The 19,989-nt window shown below is 46.0% G+C and overlaps 1 protein-coding gene across 2 annotated transcripts in view; it reads right to left on the bottom strand.

Moving 5' to 3' along the window:
* The window catches only part of LOC139265766 (dedicator of cytokinesis protein 11-like), a 304,412-nt gene that overhangs the window by 193,974 nt on the left and 90,449 nt on the right, over positions 1 to 19,989 (bottom strand). For both annotated transcript variants that reach the window (XM_070883138.1, XM_070883139.1), the window contains exons 7-11: positions 18,965 to 19,099; positions 16,241 to 16,424; positions 8,407 to 8,486; positions 5,367 to 5,450; positions 1,451 to 1,591 (exon numbers count right to left, since the gene is read on the bottom strand). In XM_070883138.1, the coding sequence (XP_070739239.1) occupies positions 1,451 to 1,591; positions 5,367 to 5,450; positions 8,407 to 8,486; positions 16,241 to 16,424; positions 18,965 to 19,099 (624 nt within the window). The remainder of the gene's footprint in view (positions 1 to 1,450; positions 1,592 to 5,366; positions 5,451 to 8,406; positions 8,487 to 16,240; positions 16,425 to 18,964; positions 19,100 to 19,989) is intronic.

Genomic DNA, 19,989 nt, shown 5'->3' with positions numbered 1-19,989 from the left:
GGTGGTATTTCTCCAGCGATTTGAGGTGTCTACTGTATATAGTTCATGTCTCTGAGCCATACAGGAGGACGGGTATCACTGCAGCCCTGTACACCATGAGCTTGGTGCAAGATTTGAGGGCCTGATCTTCGAAAACTCTCTTCCTCAGGCGACTGAATTCTGCGCTGGCGTACTGGAGGCGGTGTTGAACCTCGTCGCCGATGTCTGCCCTTGTTGATAATAGGCTCCTCAGTTGGTTGCATTCTTGCCTCTGAAGCTGAAGTTTAGGACTTGGGCCCATAATATGAGTTGATGCTTCAGTGCAGTGTTGATGAAGTAGTGAATTCACAGAGGGGCTGTTCTTTGGAGGTGAGATTAAACTGAGAGCCTGCCTGGATCAATGAGCCCATGACACTATTGGGAGTCCCATGGTGTTCTGGCCAACAATTTCCTCTCAACCAACACCATAAGTGAAGGTGACAGGATGTTGATACAAGCTAATGCGGGAACTTTCACTTTATAAACAAAGGCTTAAAATACAAAAGCGAGGAAGTTAGGTTAAACCTTTATAAATCACTGATTCGGACTTAGCTGGAGTATTTTGTCCAATTCTGGGCAATGCACTTTAGGAAGGATGTCAAGGCCTTTGAGAGGTTGCAGAAGAGATTTACTTGAATAGGACCAGGGATGAGGGACTTCAGTTATATATAGAGACTGGAGAAGTTGGAATTGTAGTCCTTAGAGCAGAGAAGGTTAAGGAATTGAGCTGTTCAAAATTGTGAGGGGTTTTGAAAAAGAGTAAATAAGGAGGGGCTGTTTCCAGTGGCAGGAGGTTCGGTAACCAGAAGACACAGAGTTACGGTGTGTGGCAAAAGAATCAGATAGGAAATGGAGAGAATGTTTTTTACATATTGATGTATTATGATCTGGAATGTACTGCCTGAAAGGATGGTGGAAGCAGATTCGATCTTAACTTTCGAGAGGGAATCTGATAAGATACTTGAAAAGAAATGATTTACAGGGCTATGGGGTAAAGAGTAGGGGAGTGGGACTAATTGAATAACTCTGTCACAGGCACAATGGGCCAAATGGCCGACTTCTGTGCTGTAGGATTCTATGATTGGGTGAAAAGTAGATGGATTGATTATTCATCTCGTTACTGCCTGTTGGATCTTGCTGTGCAAAACGGCGGTCATTTCGCCTACAAAACGAGACCTGCAGCAACTCAAAATAATCCATTGGCTACGAAGCGCTTTGGGACATGATAATAAGACAAGTTCTTTCTTCCCATTTATGTCTCACTGTTTAATAGGAACAATTTTTATTATTACAAGTAAGCATCAATCTTTTAGTTGCATCCTGCCATATATAAATAGAGCTTTTATACTTCTTGCACAGGTTGCCATGTAAAAGTGAGTATTTCTAACTGGCACAGACCGAGGCAAACAGGGAACCATTGAGCACAACTTACATTTGTCGGGGTGCCATCTGGCTGCTCACTCACACAGCCTTGAAGAGTAAAAGTCAAGTCATGGCATTTTACCATAAAGCGCTTGCCAAACTTCTCCTCAAGTGGTCTCACATCTGGTTCAATTCCTGAAAAATCTAGTTTCTGAAAACAAAAACACAGAAATAAAATAGCTGGCATCCCCAGGGAGAGAGCCAATGAATGAGTTAGAACGTGCCACACAATGTATTTCTTTGAAACCTTGGTGTAATCTTTTATTCCTCCAGTTCTTTCAGTTTCGAGACAGCACACATGGAACTGTCAAGCCTCTTCCTACATTGCTCTGCATCCAGATGGTGGGTGTACTGCAACTGCCCATTTTTCTTTATCGCTTTTGCCTTGTTTTGACAATAACGGCTCTTGTTGCTATATCTACATCAACTGACATGTTAACCAGTGCAAGGCTGCTTACTCATCTTGAATGCCCTGCAACAATCAACTGAAGAACTCTTGCAAGAAGGGTCGTTTCGAGCTCTGTGGCCATGACATGCGAAGAGAAGAAACACATCAAATGATGCACAGCTCAGGGGTCTCCAGCTCAATCTCCTCAGGATATAAACATGTCCACATGGGATTGGGGGTAGTGTGCTGACATGGATTGAGAACTGGTTGTCAGACAGGAAGCAAAGAGTAGGAGTAAATGGGGACTTTTCAGAATGGCAGGCAGTGACTAGTGGGGTACCGCAAGGTTCTGTGCTGGGGCCCCAGCTGTTTACATTGTACATTAATGATTTAGACGAGGGGATTAAATGTAGTATCTCCAAATTTGCGGATGACACTAAGTTGGGTGGCAGTGTGAGCTGCAAGGAGGATTCTATGAGGCTGCAGAGCGACTTGGATAGGTTAGGTGAGTGGGCAAATGCATGGCAGATGAAGTATAATGTGGATAAATGTGAGGTTATCCACTTTGGTGGTAAAAACAGAGAGACAGACTATTATCTGAATGGTGACAGATTAGGAAAAGGAGAGGTGCAACGAGACCTGGGTGTCATGGTACATCAGTCATTGAAGGTTGGCATGCAGGTACAGCAGGCGGTTAAGAAAGCAAATGGCATGTTGGCCTTCATAGCGAGGGGATTTGAGTACAAGGGCAGGGAGGTGTTGCTACAATTGTACAGGGCCTTGGTGAGGCCACACCTGGAGTATTGTGTACAGTTTTGGTCTCCTAACCTGAGGAAGGACATTCTTGCTATTGAGGGAGTGCAGCGAAGGTTCACCAGACTGATTCCCGGGATGGCGGGACTGACCTATCAAGAAAGACTGGATCAACTGGGCTTGTATTCACTGGAGTTCAGAAGAATGAGAGGGGACCTCATAGAAACGTTTAAAATTCTGATGGGTTTAGACAGGTTAGATGCAGGAAGAATGTTCCCAATGTTGGGGAAGTCCAGAACCAGGGGACACAGTCTAAGGATAAGGGGGAAGCCATTTAGGACTGAGATGAGGAGGAATTCCTTCACCCAGAGAGTGGTGAACCTGTGGAATTCTCTACCACAGAAAGTTGTTGAGGCCAATTCACTAAATATATTCAAAAAGGAGTTAGATGAAGTCCTTACTACTAGGGGAATCAAGGGGTATGGTGAGAAAGCAGGAATGGGGTACTGAAGTTGCATGTTCAGCCATGAACTCATTGAATGGCGGTGCAGGCTAGAAGGGCCGAATGGCCTACTCCTGCACCTATTTTCTATGTTTCTATGTTTCTATGATTTACTGTGACGGCTAACTTGGGAATGATGGCTCATTGCTGAGCCTACACATGCAGGCTTCATTAATAACAACATTTATTTATATAGCACCTTTAACATAGTAAAACATCTCAAGACTCTTCACAGCAGTGTTACTGCGTACAGTTTTGGTTTCCATATTTACGAAAGGATATACTTGCTTTGGAGGCAGTTCAGAGAAGGTTCACTAGGTTGATTCCGGGAATGAGAGGGTTGACTTATGAGGAAAGTTTGAATTGGGCTTCTACTCATTGGAGTTCAGGAGAATGAGAGGCGATCTTATTGAAACGTATAAGATTAGGGGGGGGGCTTGATAAGGTGGATGCAGAGAGGATGTTTCCACTGATGGGGGAGATTAGAACTAGAGGGCATGATCTTAGAATAAGAGGCCGCCCATTTAAAACAGACGAGGAGAAATTTCTTCTCTGAGGGTTGTAAATCTGTGGAATTCACTGCCTCAGAGAGCTGTGGAAGCTGGGACACTGAATAAACTTAAGACAGAGATAGACAATTTCTTCACCAATAAGGGAATAAGGGGTTATGGGGAGCAGGCAGGAAAATGGACCTGAGTCCATGATCGGATCAGCCATGATCGTATTAAATGGTGGAGCAGGCTCAAGAGGCCATATGGCCTACTCCTGCTCCTATTTCTTATGTTCTTATGTACTTATTAACACAGATAAATTTGACACCGAGCCACATAAGAAAAAATTATGGCAGATGACCATGGTCAAAAAGTTAGGTTTTAAGGAGCGTCTTAAAGGAGGAAAGAGAGGTAGAGAGGCGGAGAGGTTTAGGGAGGGAGTTCCAGAGCTTGGGGTCTAGGTAACAGAAAGCATGGCCACCAATAGTTGAGTGATTATAATCAGGGATGCTCAAGAGGGCAGAATTAGAGGAGCGCAGATATCTCGGGGGAGGGTTGTGAGGCAGAAAGAGATTATGGAGATAGGGAGGGGCGAGGCCGTGGAGGGATTTGTAAACAAGGATGAGAATTTTGAAATAGAGGCGTTACTTAACCGGCAGCCAATGTAGGTCAGCGAGCACAGGGGTGATGGGTGAGTGGGACTTGGTGCAAGTTAGGACACGGGCTGCTGAGGTTTAGATGATCTCAAGTTTATGTAGGGTAGAATGTGGGAGGCCAGCCAGGAGTGCATTGGAATAGTCAAGTCTAGAAGTAACAAAGGCATCGGGGAGGGTTTCAGCAGCGGATGAGCTGAGGCAAGGTCAGAGACGGGCGAAATAATAGAAAAAAAAATGGGATCAAAGTACTTGCAAAACCATGATCAAATTCCTATGATACAGTGGACACAGAACATGACTGCGAACGGCAGAACTCCCTGACAAAAAGGCTTTTGTTTTTCTCAACAGATTATTTCCCACATGAAGAATCAACTTCATGCTTTTCATTTTTCATATTTTTCGAATCGGACCCAAGTTTAGAAAATAGCTCACGGCACAAATGGACCAGAATGGAAAATATTTAAGAAATTGAACCAGTACAAATTAAAATGGGTGTTTTACTGATGATCTAACTGTACACACACTGTCAAAATATAGTCCAGCACTTGAATATTTAATAGGTTAAGTATAACCAATTGTGTTGCAATTCATAATTCTCAAACACTCCGTCTAGTTATAAATATGCAGAAATATTTCATTCAAATTCGAGTCCGTTGAGTTTTGTTTGTAAAACCTGACTAAAAAGTAATGTTCAACTGTCAGCAATGAATCTAATGCACAACAGCAAATAGCACTTATCAAAGCTCTGATCCCAAAAGTTTTCAGTGAAGGGAATGGAAAATCACAAATCCCTCGCGCATTACGTGCCAAGCTGATGGAGCACCACTTATCCAAGCTATGTTTATACATCTCTTGCACTAACTCGACCTAATCTTGCATAATTTCGAAGGGCACAAATAAACTTAACCGCCATTGGTCTCTCCCCCATGGGCGAGTTAAATGCTATACAGTCCAACACTAAACGCTGCAGAATTCTTTGCCATAATTATCAAACCACCTCTTATAAACACTGAGATAAAACACTCCATTCAATAAACTCAAAGCAGAACCCATGTAGGATGGGCCAGTACATTTACACTCCGGAACCCTAAATTTTACAAGGCACTTGTAGCTTTAAATCTGTGGACCAATTCTACCTGTGTCTCTGGATCCATCGCAAACAGTTTGCATCTGCCTTCATTCCTGCTGAGTTTATTGAGGTAATCCGATTCTCGGGCATACTAGAAACAAACATACACAATATTAGCTTGTTTCTTTATAACATGGTTTACCTCACTTCAAAGCCAAGCTTTTAAATGTCAAAATACTGTATTGGGAAGAGCTAGAAATTCTTTACAAATAAAGCTCATTCAAGGACTAAAGAGGAGGAAGTGTGAATCCTATCCAAGCGGATAGCGTGCTTGAAGATGATGGAGCACAGCTCTGTGGGATCGCTCGATAGAATCTCTGCCATTATAACAGTCCGATATAGGGGCTATTAGAAATACCTTGTATCCAAACTACTTTATTGTAAGGTACAACATAAGGATATGGTCCACCCAACAGACCCCGATTCATAAACATCTGGGTTAGGCTTCACGCACCAGCATCCGTCTCAATTATGGAAATCCGACACACAAACTCTTCCAAGGGACCAATATTGGCCCGGAATTTGTGGTGGATCATGATGGCGACCTGCCAGCATTACCCCTCTGACACTGACTGTAACGGCAGTAGTGGATTGGCCGCCCATTATACACCCCATCTGTTAATGGGGAGGTGTGTGTAACAGGCACTACAGCTCCTTTATTTCCCCCCTTCTCTAAACTATCCACTCACCATCTTCCCACAAACACCCACCTCCCACAGCAGTGCTCGCATCTGCAGTGAGTGCGCAATGGCTGGTTTTGAACCACCTTTTACTCGACTGTTATTAATACAGTAATTCACAACATCTCATTTTCAATTACTTACACTTAACAAGTTTTCAAGTCAATTGTGAAAGCTCAGAAATGATCTCACCTGACTAACTATCTCCTGCCTTAGGGAAAGTTTTGTTGGTTTTGGTGCTAGGATGAATTTGTTTTTATATTTAAAAGACAGGAACGGTCTTCCAGATGGTACAAGAGTCTGCAAACATTTGGACTCATTTTCCCTTCCTTTAATTAAATTTAAAACTTTAATCCCCAGGAAGAAAGGGTGCGTAGCAAATAAGATCTTCTACCTCAACTCCACTTGCCTGCACTATCCCATATCCCTTGATTCCCTTAATATCCAAAAATCTATCGATCTCTGTCTTGAATATACTCAAAGACTGAGCAGCAACAACCCAAAGATTCACCACACTCTGAGTGAAGAAGTTTCTCCTCATCTCAGTCCTAAATGGCCGACCCCTTTTTCTGAGACTGTGACCCTGTGTTCTAGACTCCTCAGCCAGGGGAAACATCCTCCCTGCATCTACCCTGTCACGCTCTCTAAGAATTGTGTATGTTTCAATGAGATCACCTCTCATTCTTCTAAACTTGAGAGAATATAGACTAGAACATGGTTTCTAAATACTGGGTCGAAATCCAGTGGAGTAATCATGTCCAGACGGAGTGAGCAATGACTGAGTTAGTATTCCAGCCTCTCGGTCAGAAGGATTGGGTTGGGACCCCACTCCAGTCGGCCCTGGCGAGTGGAGACCACAGCGCCAGCTCTGAACACTGGGTTGACATCCATTGAGGGGTACTTGTGTCCAATGTGTGTGGGTGGTTTTCCTTCCACCCTGAAGGGTAGGTGGGACTCTTTAGTCTTGATTGCAGCCCGCCGAGGAGATGGTTAAATTGTAAAAAAGGCCACGGGGAACCACCTCAGCTAACCCTCCCTCGCAAGCGTCTCAAGAATCCCAGGTGTGTTAGGGCCTGCCCTGGGGGTAAAACACAATGGACGTACACCATATAACATTCAGGACCAAGTGCAAAAATTGGCATCTTGCTAATATTGGAAAAGGCAGAGCATACAGAATTTGGTTCATTCACCAGAACGGGGCGCGGCGGGACAGAGTCACGGGGGCGCGGCGGGACAGAGTCACGGGGCGCGGCGGGACAGAGTCACGGGGGCGCGGCGGGACAGAGTCACGGGGGCGCGGCGGGACAGAGTCACGGGGGCGCGGCGGGACAGAGTCACGGGGGCGCGGCGGGACAGAGTCACGGGGGCGCGGCGGGACAGAGTCACGGGGGCGCGGCGGGACAGAGTCACGGGGGCGCGGCGGGACAGAGTCACGGGGGCGCGGCGGGACAGAGTCACGGGGCGCGGCGGGACAGAGTCACGGGGGCGCGGCGGGACAGAGTCACGGGGGCGCGGCGGGACAGAGTCACTGGGGCGCGGCGGGACAGAGTCACGGGGGCGCGGTGGGACAGAGTCACGGGGGCGCGGCGGGACAGAGTCACGGGGGCGCGGCGGGACAGAGTCACGGGGGCGCGGCGGGACAGAGTCACGGGGGCGCGGCGGGACAGAGTCACGGGAGCATGGTGGGACAGAGTCACGGGAGCATGGTGGGACAGAGTCACGGGGGCGCGGCGGGACAGAGTCACGGGGGCGCGGCGGGACAGAGTCACGGGAGCATGGTGGGACAGAGTCACGGGGGCGCGGCGGGACAGAGTCACGGGGGCGCGGCGGGACAGAGTCACGGGAGCATGGTGGGACAGAGTCACGGGGCGCGGCGGGACAGAGTCACGGGGAAATATGCACAAGTACAACCAACACATCTGTAGGAAAAAATTCAGACGACCAGGTGACAGAATATCAGGGAACCTAACCACAAATAAATTGATTGAAGTCTTCAAGAAACAAAATCTAGTTTGAAATACAGCTGTGTTTACCGATCCACTTTGAAATTACTTTTGCGTTGTGTGAAAGTTCAGTGCTGTGCAATATTTTCATGTAGGATGATGGAGGGATGAAACTTCACACTATGAGGCAAATTCAAAACTTGCCGCCTGGGGGCGTGAAGCCAGCAATGCAGATCAGCCCGTTCTAGTTAAATTGAATATCGGGCGGTTTCTAGAAGCAGCGACCATCTGAGATGCTAGCTTCAAGCTGAAAATCTACCCTCACATTTCCAGGCAATGCACGGTCATCATTTGCACAATGCAGCTGCTGAGGGTCAGAGCACATTTCTGACGGAGCTAGTTAAATAATTAAAAGCGCGAATACCTTCATTAATTCGGGGTGCATGCTTTTCTCTAAACTCGCCATCATGCTTTCAGACTTCCCTTGGCTGAAGGAATCTTCATCTAGAAATCAAACACAAGTTTTCAGGTAACCTTACCTCTGGCCAGCCGCAGTAGTCGGTCAGAACAAGCTTGTTATTAGGTAGCACCTTCCATGTCCTCAGGGTGGCCCAGAGAACTTGACAGCCATAAAGGGCTGTCACGGTTAGGTCAGAGTATGCGCATGGCAAGATCCCACACACAGCAAGGGCACGAAGCTCCACATGATCTGTTTTGGTGATGTTGGTTGAGGGATAAATATTGACCAGGACACCGGAGATAAACTCCCCTGCTCTTCTTCGAATAGGATCTTTGACGTCCTCCTGAGAGGGTTTAACGTCTCACTCAAAAATTGGCACCTCTGACAAAGTCCACAATGGGGAGTGAACCCACAACCTTATCATAGCATCACAAAAACTTACAGTCCAGGTAGAGTCCATTAGGCCTGTTGTGCCTGTGCTGGCTTTTTGAAAGAGCAGCCGTGCTTATTCCCACACCTCTGCTTTCTGTCCGTAACCCTGTAAGTTCCTCATCCTCCAGTACCTGCTCAATTCCCTGCTAAAATTATCTATGGAGTCAGCTTCCACCACCTTGTCAGTGAGAGCATTCCAGATCCCGACGACACTCCGAGTGAAAACATTTCTCCTCATCACCCCTCGAGATCTTTGTCCAATGATTTTAAATCCATGACCACTGGTTATTGACCCACTTGCCAGAGGGAACAGATTTTCTCCATCTACTCGATCAAAACCTCTCATCATCTTGAAAACCTCTATTAGGTAACCTCTCTGTTCCAAGGAGAACAGTCCTAACTTTTTGAACCTCTCCCTGGTAACATCCTGGTAAACCTCCTCTGTACCCTTTCTAAGGCCTTTACATCTTTCCTGAAATGTGGGGCCCGGCTGAGGCCTAACCAGTGATTATAAAGTTCCAGCATTATCTCTTTGCTTTTATATTTTTTGCATCTATTTATAAATCCAAGTAACCCATACGGTTTATTAACTGCCTTATTAACTTGCCCTGCCATCTCTAAGGCTTTGTGTATATGCACACCAGGGTCTCTCTGCTCATCTACACTTTTCAAAATTGTGCCATTTATAGTTTACTGTCTTTCCATATTAAACCTCCAAAAGAGCATCACTTCACACATCTCCAAACTCCATTCCATCGATCATATTTATTCCCATTTCACCATCCTGCCTGTCTACAGCCATCCTCATTACTATCCATTATGTTGCCAAGTTTTATATCATCTGCAAACTTTATAATGCTGCTCCAGACACCCGAGTCTAGGTTATTGATAAAAAAATTGAGAAGGGCAATGGACCCAAAACTGACTCTTGGGGAACACCACAGTAAACCACCTCCCAGTCTGAAAAACATCTATCCACATCCACACTCTGCTTCCTGTCACTGAGCCAATTCTGTATCCACACTACCACTGTCCCTTTAGCTCCACGGGCTTCCATCTGCTTAATAAACTCTGTGTGGCACTTTGTCCAATGCTTTCCAAAAGTCCATACTTACATCTACTGCACTACCTTAATCAAACTTCTCTGTTACCTCATCAAATAATTCAATCAAGTTACTCATACATGATTTGCCTTTTAACAAATCCTCGATTAACCCATGCCTTTCCAAATGCAAGTTTATTTTGTCCCTGATAATGGTTTCCAGTAACTTCCCCACCAATGTTAGGCTGACTGGCCTATAGTTTCCTGATTTACCGCTCTCCCCTTTGTGAACAGTGGGATAACATTAGCAATCCTCCACAGTCCTCCAGCACCACTCCTGTATCCAATGACGATTGAAAGATTGTGACAATGCCTCTGCTATTTCTATTTTTGCTTCTTTCAGCAACCAAAGTTGCATTCCATCTGGACCAGGTGACTTCCCAACTTTCAGTAATGCTAATCTTTTAAAACTTCTTCTCGATCTATTGCTATCCTGTCCATAACTTCCCTCTCTTCTTTTAGTGTAACCTTCGCACCATCCGCTTCTTTTGTGAAGACAGACGCAAAGTATAATACTTTAGCTGTGTCCTGTGCCTCGACATGAAGATTTCCTTTTGGGCCCCTAAAAGGCCCAACTTTTTCCCGCTTACACTTTATATGTTTATAAAATGTTTTATTCTTCAACTTAACGTGGCCTGCTAACCTCTCTCGTAACCTCCCTTTGCCTCCCATATTAACTTTTTCAATTTACTCCTGTACCTTCCATAATCTTCCGTGTTATTAAGTGAATCTTGTTCCTGACTTTTGTCATAAGCCTCCTTTTTCTGTTTTATTTTAAGTTTTATTTCCTTCTACAACAAACATAGGTCCTTTGCAGTCAAGAGTCAGGTGAATTTATAATGGGGAACAAAGAAATGGCAGACCAGTTAAACAAATACTTTGGTTCTGTCTTCACGAAGGAAGACACAAATCACCTTCCGGAAATACTAGGAGGCCGAGGGTTTAGTGAAAAGGAGGAACTGAAAGAAATCCTTACTAGGCGGGAAATTGTGTTAGGGGAATTGATGGGATTGAAGGCTGATAAATCCCCGGGAACTGATAGTCTGTATCGCAGAGTAATTAAGGAAGTGGCCCTAGAAATGATGGATCATTTTCCAACAGTCTATCGACTCTGGATCGGTTCTTGTGGACTGGAGGGTAACTAATATAACACCACTTTTTAAGAAAGGAGGGAGAAAGAAAATGGGTAATTATAGACCAGTTAGCCGGACATCGGTAGTGGGGAAAATGTTGGAATCAATTATTAAAGATGAAATAGCAGCACATTTGGAAAGCAGTGACGGGATCGGTCTAAGTCAGCATGGATTTATGAAAGGGAAATCCTGCTTGACAAATCTTCTAGAATTTTTTGAGGATGTAACTAGTAGAGTGGACAAGGGAGAACCAGTGGATGTGGTGTATTTGGACTTTCAAAAGGCTTTTGACAAGGCCCCACACAAGAGATTGATGTGCAAAATCAAAGCACATGGTATTGGGGGTAATGTACTGACGTGGATAGAGAACTGGTTGGTAGAGACAAAGCAGAGAGTCGGGATAAACGGGTCCTTTTCAGAATGGCAGGCAGTGACTAGTGGAGTGCCGTAGGGCTCAGTGCTGGGACCCCAGCTCTTTACAATATACATCAATCTTAGATGAGACAGGAAAAATAAACGACCTCCTAGTAAAAGATCCTCTCGAAATGAGTGATCACAGTATGGTTGAATTTGTAATACAGATTGAGGGTGAGGAAGTTGTGTCAGAGACGAGCATACTATGCTTAAAGGGGAGTACAGTGGGATGAGGGCATAGTTGGCTAAAGTAGACTGGAAACGCAGACTAAACGGTGGCACAATTGAGGAACAGTGGAGGACTTTTAAGGAGCTCTTTCATAGTGCGCAACAAAAATATATTCCTGTGAAATAGAAGGGCGGTAAGAGAAGGGATAACCAGCCGTGGATAACCAAGGAAATAAAGGAGAGTATCAAATCAAAGACCAATACGTATAAGGTGGCCAAGGTTAGTGGGAAACTAGAGGATTGTGAAAATTTTAAATAACAGCAAAGAATGACTAAAAAAGCAATAAAGAAAGGAAAGATTACGAAGGTAAACTTGCGCAAAACATAAAAACAGATAGTAAAAGCTTTTACAGATATATAAAACGGAAAAGTGACTAAAGTAAATGTTGGTCCCTTAGAAGATGAGAAGGGGGATTTAATAATGGGAAATGTGGAAATGGCTGAGACCTTAAACAATTATTTTGCTTCGGTCTTCACAGTGGAATACACAAAAACCATGCCAAAGATTGCTGGTCACAGGAATGTGGGAAGGGAGGACCTTGAGACAATCACTATCACTAGAGGTGTAGTGCTGGACAGGCTAATGGGACTCAAGGTAGACAAGTCTCCTGGTCCTGATGAAATGCATCCCAGGTTATTAAAAGAGATGGCGGAAGTTATAGCAGATGCATTCGTTATAATCTACCAAAATTCTCTGGACTCTGGGGAGGTACCAGCGGATTGGAAAGCAGCTAATGTAACGCCTCTGTTTAAAAAAGGGGGGCAGACAAAAGGCAGGTAACTATAGGCCAGTTAGTTTAACATCTGGAGTGGGGAAAATGCTTGAAACTATCATTAAGGAAGAAATAGCGGGACATCTAGATAGGAATAGTGCAATCAAGCAGATGCAACATGGATTCATGAAGGGGAAATCATGTTTAACTAATTTACTGGAATTCTTTGAGGATATAATGATCATGGTGGATAGAGGTGTACCGATGGATGTGGTGTATTTAGATTTCCAAAAGGCATTCGATAAGGTGCCACACAAAAGGTTACTGCAGAAGATAAAGGTTCGCGGAGTCAGAGGAAATGTATTAGCATGGATAGAGAATTGGCTGGTGAACAGAAAGCAGAGTCGGGATAAATGGGTCCTTTTTGGGTTGGAAATTGGTGGTTCGTGGTGTGCCACAGGGATTGGTGCTGGGACCACAACTGTTTACAATATATATAGATGACCTGGAAGAGGGGACAGTGTGTAGTGTAAAAAAATTTTCAGATGACACTAATATTAGTGGGAAAGCGGGTTGTGTAGAGGACACAGAGAGGCTGCAAAGAGATTTGGATAGGTTAAGCGAATGGGCTAAAGTTTGGCAGATGGAATACAATGTCGGAAAGTGTGAGGTCATCCACCTTGGGAAACAAAACAGTAAAAGGGAATATTATTTGAATGGGGAGAAATGACAACATGCTGAGGTGCAGAGGGACCTGGGAGTCCTTGTGCATGAATCCCAAAAGGTTAGTTTGCAGGTGCAGCAGGTAATCAGGAAGGCGAATGGAATGTTGGCCTTCATTGCGAGAGGGATGGAGTACAAAAGCAGGGAGGTCCTGCTGCAACTGTATAGGGTATTGGTAAGGCCGCACCTGGAGTACTGCGTGCAGTTTTGGTCACCTTACTTAAGGAAGGGTATACTGGTTTTGGAGGGGGTACAGAGACGATTCACGAGGCTGATTCCGGAGATGAGGGGGTTACCTTATGATGATAGATTGAGTAGACTGGGTCTTTACTCGTTGGAGTTCAGAAGGATGAGGGGTGATCTTATAGAAACATTTAAAATCATGAAAGGGATAGACAAGATAGAGGCAGAGAGGTTGTTTCCACTGGTAGGGGACACTAGAACTAGGGGGCACAGCCTCAAAATACGGGGGAGCCAATTTAAAACCGAGTTGAGAAGGAATTTCTTCTACCAGAGGGTTATGAATCTGTGGAATTCTCTGCCCAGGGAAGCAGTTGAGGTTAGCTCATTGAATGTATTCAAGTCACAGATAGATAGATTTTTAACCAATAAGGGAATTAAGGGTTACGGGGAGAGGGCGGGTAAGTGGAGCCGAGTCCACAGCCAGATCAGCCATGATCTTATTGAATGGCGGAGCAGGCTCGAGGGGCTAGATGGCCTACTCCTGTTCCTAATTCTTATGTTCTTATAAAATTCTGATGGGACTGGACAGGTTAGATGCAGGAAGAATGTTCCCGATGTTAGGGAACTCCAGAACCAAGGGACATAGTCTAAGGATAAGGGTAAGCCATTTAGGACTGAGATGAGGAGTAACTTCTTCACTCAGGGAGTTATTAACCTGTGAAATTCCCTACCGCAGAGAGTTGTTGATGCCAGTTCATTGGATATATTCAAGAGGGAGTTAGATATGACCCTTACGGCTAAAGGGATCGAGGGTATGGAGAAAGCAGGAAAGGGGTACTGAGGGTATGGAGAAAGCAGGAAAGGGGTACTGAGGGAATGATCAGCCATGATCTTATTGAATGGTGGTGCAGGCTCGAAGGGCCGAATGGCCTACTCCTGCACCTATATTCTATGTTTCTATGGTTCTATGTTTCTATGTCATCCAGGGCGCAGGTTAGATCAAAAACCCAGCTCCTGACCAAGGTGGCCTCAGGCCGGTTATGGAGCGGGTAACTCACATTCTACTGGCTCTATTGACGACCAACAAGTCAGTCACAAGCTCACAGCAAAGCATTTTGCATTTTACTTTTGCACTTCAAACGAGCATTTTATTCAGCTGTCAAATAAATGCACTTCATTGACGTGTATTTCAGTGAACTCTTCCATCTGCACTGTCTGCACCTGTCCTGATAGCAGTGAAGAATTGGCTTTACACAGTGCAGCAAGAACAGGTTACACGGGCAATTATTCGGTACACTCTAGGACTTGAGCACATCATCTAATACTCAGTTGGGGAGTGCTGCATTGCTGGAAGAGTCACTTTTTAGGATGAGATGTTCAACAGAGGCCAATTCTGGGTGAATATTTAAGATCACGGGGTACTATCAGTGTCCTAGTCAATATTTAGCTTGGGATTTTCGCTTGCCCAGCCGGCTTAGCGCCCTGAGAGAGGTGTGCAACGTCCTCACTAAACACAACGAAAAATATTAAATTGTTATTTATCTCGCCGCTTTTGCTGTGGTGTTACAAATTTCAGAGCAGCAGTAGATATTCACTCAGGTTCAGTCTCTCCTGTAATTGGACCACAGGTCTTTGATAATCAGGAACTGCCTTTAGAGCCCAATATCTGTCGGACGATACAGCGGCCCAAGGAGCTTAGCATTGGAAGCCCTCATCAGGTGAACTGGATACTGCAGCCCCCCCCACCCCCACCCCGTCATACCCCATCCTCCACACCCACCACCCCCCTCTCACCCATCCCCCCCCTCCCACACCCCGCCATACCCCACCTCCCTCCCACACCCCGCCATACCCCACCTCCCTCACACACCCCGCCATACCCCACCTCCCTCACACACCCCGCCATACCCCATCCCCCCCTCCCACACCCCGCCATACCCCACCTCCCTCCCACACCCCGCCATACCCCACCTCCCTCACACACCCCGCCATACCCCATCCCCCCCTCCCACACCCCGCCATACCCCATCCCCCCTCCCACACCCCCATCCCCTCCCACATCCCATTCCCCCTCCCACACCCCCCACACCCCATCCCCCCCTCCCACAATCCCCACACCCCATCCCCCCCTCCCACAATCCCCACACCCCATCCCCCCCTCCCACACCCCCCACCACCACCCCCCTTCCACACCCCCCACACCCATCCCCCCCTCCCACATCCCCCCTCCCACACCCCCCACACCCCATCCCCCCTCCCACACCTCCTCCCACACCCCATCCCCCCTCCCATCCCCCCTTCCACACCCCCCACACCCCATCCCCCCTCCCACCCCCCCTCCCACACCTCATCCCCCCTCCCACCCCCCCCACCCCCCCTCCCACGTCCCCCACCCCCCCTCCCACACACCCCCACAGCCTCCATTCCCCCCACACTCTTCCGCCATCCACACCCCATTCCCCTGCCAACACCTCCCCACCCCATCCCCCACCACCCACACCCACCTCTCCCCGTCCTCACCCCCACACCCCACCGCCTTTTTCCCATCTTGTGGAAGGTGGAGTCATAAAAACTCTTTCACCAACTGACAAATTGCAAAACAATATGCTGGTTTGTTTCGTATAAAATACACAACAGCCTTCAGTGGGATTCAACCTAACCCTTGTAACTTTGTCAATAACAAATGGCTCAGTCCCTGCCCCAGTACGGACCTACACGGGATGCTTTACAAAAGAAAATATTCCGAGCAAGTCAATGCAATTGGCGGCTGTTCCGTATCTTGGTTTGACTGTCTCCCATGTTGCTGCCTCACTTGCTCAAACACTCAAATCAATCGGCGCGTTCGGGAGAGCACTTCAAGGATTAGTTACCCAGTCCGGCTTCAGATGCTTCTCCATTTCTTTTCTCAGACATCACGGTGTCACAGTTACTCTGAATGATTTTTTTCAGGGTCAATACCCACTCTTCCATTTCCGGCTCGCTCTCCGCTGCCAGGTGACAGCTGCACTTCTCCTGCATTCGCAGTTCAAAGCCGTAACGCCGCATCTTGGAGCACTGGGAACGGAAGCAGTTGTACAGATTTAATTGTTGTTCCACCAGGTTTCATACACAGTTCAATTAAATAAACACAGTGGGAAGGGTGATTGAATTGGCCCATGGTATGTTAATGAGCCTTTGTTCAGGCTCCACTTAATTCCCCATCTATTCCAATGTTGATTCACCGAAAGACGTCCATGTCATAGACTGTTCCCTTGTAAGAATTGCTGTACAGACCATCTGTTGAGATACTTTGTCTATTGAAGGGAGCCAGTGTTTGCTTGGGGAGGGACATCCTGATCATTACAGAAGTGCTTCAATTAAACTTAAAGAAATTACTGTGTTTGGGAAGGAAATTGTGTTTTACGAATGTAATTGAAAAGTAGAGAAATTACGCCACACTTGTATTGAACCTTGATTAGACCACACTTAAAAGAGTACCGTGAACAGTTCTGGTCTCCAGATTGCAGAAAGAATATAGAGGCACTGGGGAAGGGCAAAGATTTACAAGGATGATACAAGAACTGAAAGGATATACTTATCAGGAAAGGCTAAACAGGCTGGGACTCTCTTCTCTAGGAAGGAGAATGTTGAAGGGGTGACCAGATAGCGGTTTTTAGAATTATGAAGGGGTTCAATAGGGTAGACACAGAGATGATGTTTCCAATAGTGGGAGAGTCCAAACTAGGGTCATAAATACAAGACAGTCACTAATGAATCTAATAAGGAATTCAGGAGAAACTTCTTTAGCTAGAGAGTGGGTAGTATATGAAACTCGCTACCTCAGGGAGCCACCGATGCATTTAAAGGGAAGCTAGATAGATAGCTGAAGTAGAAAGAGATAGAAGGATATGCAGTTAGGGCGAGATGAAGTAAGGTGGGTGTGGCAAGGTTACATCTCATTTTTGGGGGGTACACGGGCCCTTTAAGGGTCTAGTGGCCTATTTAAATTACCGTGCATGCATGGGTTTACCATGGAGCCGGCGGTGCAGCTAAGTGGGAACATTGATGGCTGGAGGCTTATGTGGACCATACACACCAGCATAGAACTGTTGGGCCGAAGGATCTGTTTCCGGCACTGTAAATTCAATGTCATTCTATGTGAGATGCACCAGCCTGGAGATTCTCCAGTTTTCATTGTATGGAAACTCGTGTTTTATTACTAAAATGAATGGTTTTTTGTTGATTTAAAAATAGGTTTGGAAAGTCCCACGCTCCCTCTGTGGCCAATTGTTCATCACCTTTCATTTTAAAACCAGCTTGTAACAGACTTGGAACAGCTAACTGTTTTTACTCATTCATTCATTCATAGGCAGTCCCTCGGAATCGAGGACGATGTGCTTCCACTCTAAAAATGAGTCCTTAGGTGGCTGAACAGTCCAATACGAGAACCACAGTCCCAGTCACAGGTGGGACAGACAGTCGTTGAGGAAAGGGGTGGGTGGGACAGGTTTGCCACACGCTCTTTCCGCTGCCTGCGCTTGATTTCTGCATGCTCTCGGCGATGAGACTAGAGGTGCTCAGCGCCCTCCCGGATGCACTTCCTCCACTTAGGGTGGTCTTTGGCCAGGGACTCCCAGGTGTCGGTGGGGATGTTGCACTTTATCAGGGAGGCTTTGAGGGTGTCCTTGTAACGTTTCCTCTGCCCACCTTTGGCTCGTTTGCCGTGAAGGAGTTCCGAGTAGAACGCTTGCTTTGGGAGTATCGTGTCTGACATACGGACAATGTGGCCTGCCCAGCGGAGCTGATCAAGTGTGGTCAGTGCTTCGATGCTGGGGATGTTGGCCTGGTCGAGGGCGCTAATGTTGGTGCGCCTGTCCTTCCAGCGGATTTGCAGGATCTTGCGGAGACATCACAGGTGGTATTTCTCCAGCGACTTGAGGGGTCTATTGTACATGGTCCATGTCTCTGAGCCATAGAGCCCATCTGGAGCACTGATTCCAGGTTTGGGCACCGGACCTCAGGAAGGATGGTGGGCGCAGCGCAGGTTCACCAGAATGGTACCAGGGCTTAGAGGGTTCAATTATAAGGACAGATTACATACACTTGGCATGTATTCCCTTGAATATAGAAAGTTGAGGGATGATCTGATCGAGGTATTTAAAATGTTAAATGGATTTAATAGGGTAGATAGGGAAAAACCATTTCCTCTGGTGGGGGAACCAACAAGAGGGTATCATCTTAACATTAGAGCTAGGCCGTTCAGGAGTATTGTTTCACACCAAGAGTAGTGCAAATCTGGAACCCCCCCCACCAAAAGGGGAGTGAATGCTGGTCAATTGGGGCTTTCAATACTGAGCTTGATAATTTTTTGTTGGGTAAAGGTATCAAGGGATAGAGGGCAAAGGTGAATAAATGATGCTGAGGTACAGATCACCCATGATCTAACTGAATGGTGGAGCAGGCTCGAGGGACGGAATGGCCTCCTCCTGTTCCTAATGTTTCGAACTACATTCTCACAGAGAGCTGTAACCCTTGTTGGGTCATAAGCAACTATCCGTGCTGTCAATTTCTATGATTCAATGAAACTACTAACCGGCATATCTAAAACTCCATACCTGGACAACATCGATGCAAGAATCCAAGAAAATAGATCCTTTGGACTCCTTACACACCTTCTCATCTTTACAAAAATAAAGTATGTACGAGCCATCAGAAAGTTGAGTCAGGTAACAGAATCTCCTCTTAAATACCTGGAAAAAAAATATTATGTTAAATGCCCCACTAACTACAATACTTATACTATTTCATTTATAAACCTGCCCCATGGCTGGGTTTAGCACTTGTGGGACAACAGGCCCCAGACTAGATTGGGTCTTCATGGTTGAGATACAACAGTTGGAGCTAAACTGAAGTGAAATATTTTCTTGAAGTGAAGCATGCATCTAAATCAATGCACTTTTCAGCCCCACAATAATAATCCTCTACAACTGTGTAAATATTCTAATTAATTGCATCGCAGTCCTCAGTCACTTTCCAATGGCATCATGTGCATGTTCCCTATTTACAAAGATGACGAACATTCAGATAAAAATTGAAAGTTTGTTCTGTCAGTCAGTCACCTTCCTGCTCTTCCCCCTCCCCCCTCCCCGCGCTGTGAACCAGACAGTTCTGAATGCTGCTGTAACACAGAGAGTTACACAATGGGTTTGCCAGACACCACAGGCGACTGGACTGGACGATGGAATTCCAGGAGCCGGGAGTGGAGGTTTGCGTTTGTCTTCCTTTTCTTGTATGTGTCAATTTACTGGCACGTCATTTTCTGTTACTGTAACCAGTTTAGAAGACTGCAACATTTCCTGCACTGACAGTACCATTTCTATTGGCCAGTTGACATGGACACAAGGCCAGGTCAGTCTCCAAGAGTTGGTCAATATTTGTAGTTAACTCTGCCCTGACGTGACAGTCTGTTTTCAATAGACAGGAAAGGGCTAATGTCAAGGGTGGATTTTTCAAATATATATTCAACTCTTCAAGTAGCACAGCAAGGGTGCAAGGCCTTCCCTGTCACAAGGAAGCATCACTATAGTGGCTATGGAAAGAGTAATATTTATATATATATCTAGCAGATCTCCCACGGCAT

This window comes from Pristiophorus japonicus, chromosome 6, assembly GCF_044704955.1.
Source record: "Pristiophorus japonicus isolate sPriJap1 chromosome 6, sPriJap1.hap1, whole genome shotgun sequence".
Classification (NCBI taxonomy): Eukaryota; Metazoa; Chordata; class Chondrichthyes; family Pristiophoridae; genus Pristiophorus; species Pristiophorus japonicus.
Note: the sequence above shows the minus strand (reverse complement) of the source record. Positions and strands in the feature narration are given on the sequence as shown.